The sequence below is a fragment of the Pleuronectes platessa genome, chromosome 13, assembly GCF_947347685.1.
Source record: "Pleuronectes platessa chromosome 13, fPlePla1.1, whole genome shotgun sequence".
NCBI lineage: Eukaryota > Metazoa > Chordata > Actinopteri > Pleuronectiformes > Pleuronectidae > Pleuronectes > Pleuronectes platessa.
Window position 1 is genome coordinate 11,638,788 of NC_070638.1, and position 9,984 is coordinate 11,648,771.

General features: G+C 46.2%; 1 protein-coding gene across 1 annotated transcript in view; it reads left to right on the forward strand.

Moving 5' to 3' along the window:
* The first annotated feature begins 6,552 nt into the window (after nucleotides 1-6,552).
* Nucleotides 6,553-9,984, forward strand: part of ptch2 (patched 2) — a 25,461-nt gene continuing 22,029 nt past the window's right edge. The window contains exons 1-2 of the mRNA XM_053438821.1: nucleotides 6,553-6,710; nucleotides 8,203-8,395. Coding sequence (XP_053294796.1) covers nucleotides 6,564-6,710; nucleotides 8,203-8,395 — 340 coding nt within the window. The 5' untranslated portion in view covers nucleotides 6,553-6,563. The remainder of the gene's footprint in view (nucleotides 6,711-8,202; nucleotides 8,396-9,984) is intronic.

A 9,984-nucleotide genomic window follows, 5' to 3' on the forward strand; every position in this document is an offset into this window, starting at 1 on the left:
TTTAGGATTAAATCAAGCTTATTAATAACTAGAATGGCTGTTGGTACATCGCTTACATCCGCCAAGGCTCAGCAGTCAAACCCTCCAACAAGCTGCACCAATTTGCACACAGTGATAGATACTTGTCCCTTATAGTGAGACAGATCTTCTTTTTTTCTTCAGAAATTCACAGAGATTTCGAGAAAAGAAATAAGTTAAGTGCATTGTATCCATCCTATGAATCAATTCAGCTCCAAAAGTTAATTGTTTCTTTCGTGACCCACACCCCAAATTTCCCCTTCTGGATTTAGCATAAACCAGTAATGAAAACATAACCTTCTCTGCAGAGGTATGGAGAAGTCTGTCCATATCTGCTGTAACATTTTCTAAATGAGTTTGTTTGGGGCCCAGAGCTGATGGGACTCTTGATGCTTTCAGTCGAGATGTTAACTTGATGTACTTTGTCCATTGTGTTCCACGTCTACCTTTAAATCACACTTTTGTAAATAACACCAGATGGTTGGTTAGATAGTTCAATGGGAATGTTCACCCGATTCGCAAAAGACATATTTTCCCAGTTATTTCCTGTGAACAAATTGAGTGTTAGAGCCTCTGTTTTCTGATGTTCACCTCTGCCAACACCTGAATGCGAAAGGGAGCGAATGGAATTCAGCTCTCGTTGCATGAAGTCTTGAAAAACGAGCTGCGATGTGTCATTCACCGAACAAACGTTGAGGCTTCTCTGGATGATCCTGGGATCCAAGTGTCTGACTGGCAATCGTTCGGTTTGGAAGTATCAAGACGTTTCAGTGAAGTCCTGTCCAAAGTAAAGTCTGTGGAGGATCCGGAGAAAGTTTGATCAAATTGGGGCGAAGACGTGCTCTACTCTTCCTCGGCTTGGATTTACGACGTGAGAGCCGTGGACTTATAAGAGACAACCCAACAAGAAAATGTGCAACCACAAAGTTTGGCCTGCATGTGCTCCTCTCCTTTTTTTTAAGCCACGTTAAATATCTACTAACAAAGAAGGGCCCACACCCTCAGAAGGATGTGCTGGGTGGATGGAGGAGAAACATGTACGACACACAGACACACGCAGATGCACGGTGAGGTGAAGGTGGAGTTTCAGCCTCTGGGTTGGGGGGGAGGGGGGGGTTGGTGGGTGGGAAGGGGGTCGGCTGAGTAGCTGGGTGGCTTCATGGCCTCAGGGCTGATCGTGGGTGAGCGAGTGAGAGAGAGAGGCAGAGAGCAGGCCACCCAGGAGGCAGTCAGAAAAACCTGTGTGTGTGTTTGCTGCTGACCCCTACACATTAGCACAACACTTCCTCAATTTGTCTTCTGTGTTCTCCGGCCACAAATGAATTTCCTCCACAACCACCACCAACGCCCCCACCCCCAAACACACACACACACACAGACACACACACACTGACACCACCCCATCACTAACTTAAACGTCTGAATGCATACACACACGCAGCCTTTTTTAACAAGCCTCTGAGATTCTGCAGTTGCTTGGTCAACAAAGAGTGGAGACACAGATCTGCATGTATGGGACAACAACCTCAGTGACATGCCTCACACACAGACACACACACCCACCCACTGCAAGATATCCCTGTCGATCATTGTGGAGGCCCCCCAGCTAATTATCTAAACATTGACTGGGTGGCTGATTGGGATCTCGTCTTAAATTGCTTTTGCAATAAAATGACAGGAAGAAGCAAGCGTGACCTGCGTTTACACCCTAAGGTGACCTTTTCTTTCTAATTGAATTCATTACACTGTTTATAACAACCAGAGCTGTAACTACAAAAGGGTCGGCTATTCCAAAAAGTAGGTTTTTTTCCCACCTCCACTTTAAATCACGTTGTACTCTTCAATCTCACACCAAGGCTAATGTAATTAACTTAGCAGGAGGAAATGTTCAAAATTGAGTTGGAATTTGAAAGGAAAATGTAAAAAATGACTAAGGTAAGTTCCCATATGATTAAAAGAAGCCTGTTTTCCTGTTTTCCTGTTTTCCTCGTGCAGTTCTCAAAGTGACACCAAATACAACGTGTCGGTGTGAGACGACAGCTGCGTGTCGTCTCCAGGTCTTTCATCTGATAAGCTTGTTCATCATTTGTAACAGATCACAATAGTGTGGCGCTACACACCATTTCAGCGTGATTTGCGTACATATATATGCATATGCACGCAAACCTCTTTCAAGCTACAGGTCTGAGTTTGCATTACCACCTGCGAGCCGCGTCTGACAATACCACTGTTACAACCACACAAACAAAGACTTAAAGAAAAGTGTGTTTCTGTGTCTCTCTGTGTGTTTTTCCCCCCAAGAAAGGCAACCATTCATTACTGTGACAAAGGGGTAAAGAAATGCATTATCATAATTAATCTTGTGTGAGACTGTGGGTGGCAGCGCTGACTCTCCTCAGAGACTGACAGAGGTGCTCAGTGCAGAAAGCGTCTCCCTGCTACCGGGCAACTTGGAGCTTTTTTTTTTTTTTGCACTGATATCTTGGAAACTTGTGTAATTACAGACTTGTAAAGCTGGAAATGTCTCGCGTGTTTCCCCCCCGACAGCGTGTGAGACGGCTTTGGGAACTTTCAATTAAACACCCAACATGAAAATGTTTTATGACTGAAAAAGCACCATGTTTTTTTTGTGTTTTTTTGTTTGTATATTTAACATCTTTATTTTTCTAGTCAGTCAGTCCATGGCCAAAAATCCAGTTTGGATATCACAAGGATGATTTGTTCATTTGGAGAAGAGTTGATCCGAGGAAGTGTTTGTGATTTGTTCTCTTTTTCTGTTTGTTATGTCTGGGCCTGTTTTTCAGAGCCAGATGTGATGCTCTGCTGTTGATGGAGCAAAATGGAGAATCAGACATTTCCCTCAACTGTATAATTTGATTAGGATCTTAATCTTTATTCCAGACTCGGATCGAAAACTTATTTATTTATAGGCCCCTTTCTATTTTTTTCTAGAGTTTTGATCTTGGGGCTACACAAGTCCTGAGCTGTAATTGTTTTTGTCTTTTATGAGGTGTGGAGATGCGGCCATTTTTCACGATAAACAGCAGAAAAGATCAGTGTAATGTTCTTATCTCAAGTTGTTTTCCTGATCTTAAACTAAATAAAACTTGTATCTATGATTATTTGCTTTAAATGCTTGATACTGGCTTGGTATATAAAGTTCAGCTCATTCGGGATCAGTCGACTCTTTTAACAAAATGTGCCAACCTTTTCTAATATGTTCACAACATCTCAATGTGATCATATCTGGTGAGGACTTTTAATACCTCCAGTGCTTTAGGTTTGACAAGGTGTGTCCAGATGTCTAACGTTTGCCATTTCCTTCAGATTTTGCACATATTTTGGCCTTATGTGTACTTTTTTTATTTCATTTTATTTATTTATTCATTCAATCTTGGGGGGAGGAGTAGGGTTGTTTTTTCTTCTTCTTTTATGTTATAAAAACTCTTCTAATGCCGCCCATACGCTGCACTCAGATCAATATAGTGATGAAACTACAGGATAACCAATCCTGATTGAATGCCCTTATTTTGAAGCAAATGCTTGATTTCCCCCTCTTTTCTTAAATTGGCTTTCAGGTCTGGAACAAACAACACGTGACAACTGGCACATGGAATTAAATACTTTTGTTTGGGTTTATTTTGTTTTCTGTTTGTTCTTCTCGTCTTTTCTATTCTTCTTCTCTTTTTTCATCCCGCACGTTCAGTGTTGAAAGCAATAGAATAGCAAATTATCTCTTTGGTTGAATTTGAGTTTTGCCTCACTTTTACTGTGTGTGTGTGTCCTAAATGATCACAACATCACGGTTCCTTCAGTAAAAAAGGATTTAAAAAGTTTTCTCCTTCTCAGTCATCCACATTTACTTATTCCTTATGGTGGGGAGAAGAAGAAGAAGAAGAAGAAGAAGAAGAAGAAGAAGAAGAAGAAGAAGAAGAAATGCAGTCGTGAGCAGTCCTACAATCTCCCTCTTTGATAAATAAACAGTTTCTGTCCCTGAACTCCCGGGCGTCTCGGCTGCTGTGAGACGGCTGAGTGCCAGAGCGGTTCCGTGGCTCTGCCTATAGCACACACAGAACCCTGGACGGACAGTCAGCCATGCATTCATGGATGAACGGTCGGATGGATGGAGTCACTGGGGAGAGATGAAATGGAGGAATGGAGATAGGGGGCAGGGAAAAGTTAAGAGGAAGAGCATTGGTTTAGGAGCAGCTGAAACAGGCAGGAAGGGTAAAGGTGTTAAGGAGAAAATCAGAAGTAAAAATAAGTGCAAACGTGTAGAGAAGATAAAACGAGGGACGACGGGGAGAGGGAGAGAAGGGGATGGACGGATGGAGGGAGAGGGAACATATGGGACACAGGACGTGGAGAGGGGGAAGGAGGGAGGAGAGGGCTCGGGCAATTTGTGTTTGAAAGCCAGGGCGGTGTGATGGCAGATATCTGCACAGCGCATGGTCATCTCAGACGGTTTATTTATCCAAGGCCTCCAGACCAGGCCTCGGACCTCCCTGAGTTTGTTAGGCTTGAGGGGGCCCCCTACCACACAACCCAATTCCTCACATTCCACATTAGCTCCCATTTCCAGTTGCCCGATTCCCTCCAACGCTCCAGCCCAACCCAACCCAGTCCAGGCAAAACCATGCCCGGCGCCGGCTCCAGCGCCTGACCCAAACCCTGGAAACATGAGCGTATGGTTTGCCTCCGTCTGAACAGATGGAGGAGGAAGTGTCTACGTAGGTGAATCACTGAGCGTCTGCAGGGAGCAGCGGGCAGGTGGTCCGGCTGACAACAATCCTGGGATCCGATTTATCAAGCTCGGACGTTTGAGGCCTCCAAACTGAACCAAACTCCATATACCTGTGAATCTTGACCCTCGAAGTATCTCAGCTGCTAAATAACCGTTTGCTGACCCACACACGCTCATTCCGAGAGGAGACAAATCACTTTCATAGTTTCAAAACATCCCTTTCACTGACAAATCATATACTTGTGATGCACGCACATACAAAGCCAAGTGTTCGTTCTTCACCCCCATTCTGTCATGAGTGGGGCCAATGGAGGATTTACATTAGCAAACCACCAAGACACTCCTCACCTCTATTAGAAAACAATCTGCTCTGAGAACCATCTTTCTTTCTTTCTGCCTTTTTCTACTTCTCGGGTGAACTGCTCTCTGAACTCATGAAGTCATGCGTGGCAGGACGTGGACGCCTTCCAAAGAAAAAGTCTCCCCTCAGAGATAAGGGTGTCACACACTGAACCGGGGGGGCGTCTTGCGGGTGTTGATGAAAAACACACCATGTATGATTTTCGTGATCTATTATTTAATTTTTTTAATGTTTTAATTTATAGAGACAAGAGGTCTTATTGTCGAATGTGTGAGGGAAACCCGTCCACCTACTTTTAGCAGCTTTGGGCCCTGAGAGGTGAGGTTGCAGCTGTTAAAAACCAATTCACACACACCAACACACACACATACACACACGTCCCTGCACCCTGTTACAAACTGCACTCACTGACGTGGTAAAAAAAACATGTCTTTGGGGTGCTCTGAAACAATCTGAGACCTCATCAAGCCCCTGGATGCCCTGGAGCGATACATGCAACATGTTGACAGATGTGAGGCTCTCGCTTACAGGAAAGGTGAATGGTGTTTACATTCTCCGCTAAGAAGTTGAATCCACTTCTTTTCTTTTTTTTTTTCTCCTCTCACTGATTGGGGCTGCTGATGAGATGTGTGCGCGCCTGTCGCTGTGATATCATGTGCGGTTATTTGCTGCAGCTCCGGAGGACCCACGGGGGAGAGAGAGAGAGGGAGAGGGGGGGGGGGAGAGAGAGAGAGAGGGGAGAGAGAGAGAGAGAGAGAGAGAGAGAGAGAGAGAGAGAGAGAGAGAGAGAGGCGCGCTGTGTGCGTCAGTGCAGAGTTTATTGAAAGAGTTCCTCCCTCCCTCCTCCCCCCCCCTCCTCCTCCTCCCCCACCACCACCCAGCCTCCTCCTACCCTCCCTCCCCCCTCCCTCCCACCCTGCAGCCTGGGTGGTCCCCCTCTCTCTCCACTTTGGTGAGCTGTTGCTTAGCAGCTAATAATAGGCGATGTTTGCAAAGTAATTTGCCTCTTCCTCGGCCAATGGGAGCCGGAGCACTTTTCCATCAAACCTCCCTTTTCAGGATTTGCCGAGAGGCGAACTTCTCCAAATGTTACCGCTACAGGATCGGAGTTAGACTTGACACGGACGGCTCACACACGGGCTACTACTACTACTACTACTACTACTACTACTACTACTTCTCCTCCTCGCCGAGACGTCGTTTCACACACTGTCGGGACGAATGAAGACTGAAGGATCTATACGGATTTCGGCGCATAATGTTGGGATGGAGTTTCGCGACTTGTTTGGCTCCAGGGAAGACTAGAAGCCGTTCTCCCGACGTGTCGCCGGCGCTGCTGGATGCGCTCCCCTTCTATGTTGGATTACCGTCGCCTTTGCTGAACTCGCACCGACTCTCCGCCGCTTCGCTCCGCGCCCCGCTCGCCCTCAGACTCGGACCATGGCCTCGGATCACGGGGTCCCGGGGGCCGGCGTCTTTGGAGATTTACCCCCGAGTTATGCGCGCTCTCAGCCGCCCGCGAACCCAGAACTTGTCCGGAGACCCAGCTACTGCCACGCTGCTTTCGCACTTAAACAGATCTCTAAGGTGATGATAGTGAAACGCTTGGCACCGTGAGGAGAAACCCTCCGAACGCGCGCCTTCTGGTTTTCAGTCTTTATCTTTTTAGAGGGCGCATGTGGTGAATTTAGGCTGGAGGAGCAGCTCCTCGAACTGGGGTCCGGGGACCACCAGCGGTCCTGGGGGGGAGAGGACAGCCAGAGCAGGAGCAGGCAACAATTTGATTGTTATGAATTTGAGGGAAAAGGTGTAGACATTACTGCTCGAGGTTAATGCAGACTCGAGAACTCGTAGTGCCCCGGGTTTGAGCCTGTTTGACAGTTTGGGAACCTCCTGGCAGGAAAGGGACAGAAACTTAACGAGAATCCCCACACTCCACACTTTGCTGTTCATTATAAAGGACTTTACTTATTGTTGCGGCCACTGCAAAGGCAGCCAGTGAGAGAGAGGTTTTTGTTCCCACATCCCCACAGTCAGCCGTGTTGTGCGTGTTTTTGGCTTTGTGCAGCAGCCAGGCAGCGCAGAGCAGAGCGCACTGGCCCGGGGTCTGTTTGGAAATGTGGTGGGTCCTGTAAAGGAATTCACTGATTGAGTTTGATCTGACAAAGCATCTTTGGACCGCCCGGATGCTTGGACGTGTTTCAGCACTGCTGAGAGAAACCACAACACCGGAGCAATGTGTCCTGCAGCAGTGACACTTGTAGCACAGGGACCGAGTTAAAGTACAGATTCAAACTATTCTTTTGAAAGTTATAGGGGAAAAACGACTATAAGTTAGATTACCACAGGGACACAGATGCCTTCTGAAGCCCGTATTCTTAGCAGGCTGTTTTCTATGTGTTAGTTTAAACCCCTGCAAAAGTGAATGAACAAGGATTTTTTTCTTAGGCCTAAAGTGAACAACTAATGTTTTCTTGAGGTGATATATTTGTGCTACAAACTCTCTAAAGACCAGATTGTTAGAAAGTCTGTATTTTAATAAGACATCTTTTGCATTACTATAAAGTTTCCCACTTCCAGACTGGAACATTCTGTGATATTCAATCACTTTTACTTAACTTTTTCTTAATATCAAGGTTTAGCTCCTTCAGTGAAAACAGCGCTCTCATGTTTGCCTGATCTCAAGCAATAGGAATAAGTTTCCCTAAATAAAACCGATACCTATCGTTTAAATTGTTGAACCTGTGAAGTGTCATGGGAGAAAAGGTCCTGAGTCCTGACTTAGTTCAGGTGTTGTGATATAAGGGTTTAGATGTAGTCTGAGTGCAAATACATGACAGGAGAGTTAAATCTGTAGTTAGCACCTTCATTCGTCGCCATTTAAATTTCAACAGAAAAATTTCATTAGGAGGCATCCAGTGTTTAGGATGCGAGTTGTCACTGCGGCTGCCTCTGTCATAGATACAAGCTCCAGAGCCCTGCCTTTGTGGACAGCTGTGTGATATGGTGCATTATGTATGTCTGGTAACATGATAATAATACTGTCCTTTTATCGCCCTCCCTCCTTCTTTACATCCAGGGTAAGGCGGTAGGTCAGAAAGCTCCTCTGTGGATCCGGGCGAGGTTCCAGGCCCTCCTGTTCTCTCTGGGCTGCCACATCCAGAGGCACTGTGGGAAGGTCCTCTTTATTGGACTCTTAGTATTCGGGGCTCTGTCTGTGGGGCTCCGAGTCGCAGCCATCGAGACGGACATCGAGCAGCTATGGGTGGAAGGTGAGTCTCAAGTGATTTCTCATTCGATGCAGGCAGGATGTGTAATGAGTGCTGTCTGTTTTGCACTGGTGGCTGGTGTCGTGACCGTTTCCAAAGTGCACCCTTCATCATCATCATCATCATCCTGTGGGATACACTCAGCTTTTAGTAATCTGCATATTTGGATGAACGTGTAATTTATGTACTTCTTATCTAGAGATTGAATGACAATAGCGGCTGGTGAGAAAATCCAGCATGGTAATATTAGTGTCTAGGTGTTCAGTGACTCATGGTGTGTCTGGCTGAAATCCTGAGTGAAGCAGCTTCAAGGTGCAGTTGCCTTCATGTAGAAATACTGTGACGTGGACGTCCGACAGTCTTCTCAGACACGGTCGAGGCTGATTTGAGTTGTTTGTTAGTGTATCGCTGACTGGAAATGGTTAGTTTTGTAAATTTCTCACACATTACAATTCCTTTTAACTCCCATGTCAGTGGCGGTTTGTGTCTTTTGTGTGTTGTCAAAGCTGTTTCCTCGCGTCTGTTCATTTCTACGTAAGTCACAGTTAACCTGAGAAACACAGACACGTCTCTGACACGGATGCATTCCAGTGTCACACACGCAGACACACAATATTTCGTGCTTCCTCTGTAAAGATGGCTGTGTTGCGTGTGTGTGGGTGCGTTCTTCTCCTCTACATCTATCTTTTAGCCTCTTTCTCTGGCACGTTTCAGTTTAGGTTTAAATTCATCTGTGCATTTTCCAGCGGCAGAAGCAGCTTTATTTGGTTTTTCACACAGGCCAAATTCCTTTTAAACCCCCAGGCTTTCAGTGCCGGGGCTGATCCCCGCAGCAGATGGACTGTGTGAATGGTTAGCCATCTTTGAGGGCCCTGACCCCTCCCCCCGTTCAGCTCCCTGTGTGGTCCCTAACTATTCTTGGATTCCATTCAACAAGAGGCAAGCAAGCAGGCACCACCTCCCTCAACCCCCTCCCTCCCTACCTCCCCTACCTCCTCCTCCTCCCCACAAGAAGAAAAAATATAAGTGAATGCAGCTGAAGTTTACCCACCTGTTTTGCACGCTCTGAAAGCGCCACAGCAGTTGGTGAATATAAACAGACGCTATAGGGTTTTTAAGCCCACCATGTCACTAGAGGACAGGGGACAGGCGGCTCCCACAGGAGCTGAGTGGAGGTGTGGGAGGAATCACACGCTGCTTGTGTCGGGGGAAACGTTGGGAGGCCGTATGCTTCAACAAGTTCCTCTATATATCAGAATAAAAAGTGAAATTTCTTTAAATGTTGTCGTTTAAATGATAAGATTGAGGTTTTGAGCGAAGATCCAGCGACAACAAGGAACAAGAGTTTCAAATTGTGCACAGACTCCCCTCTTTCTTTAGCTTTCATTCTGGTTAGTGTAAAAGGTTTCGGGATTACCTCTTGAGCTAATTGGCGTGGACGTCTCTTAAAGGAGATGTTTAGGTGTTTGCGTGCCAGTTGTTTTGCTGCGGGATTGAGGGAGTTGAACCGGGGGGCCTGAAAAGGAATGCTGTGCCTTTAAGAGGCTGTGGCCATGTTTCTAAAGTTTCTGCCTGCCTTGTTTCCACCAATA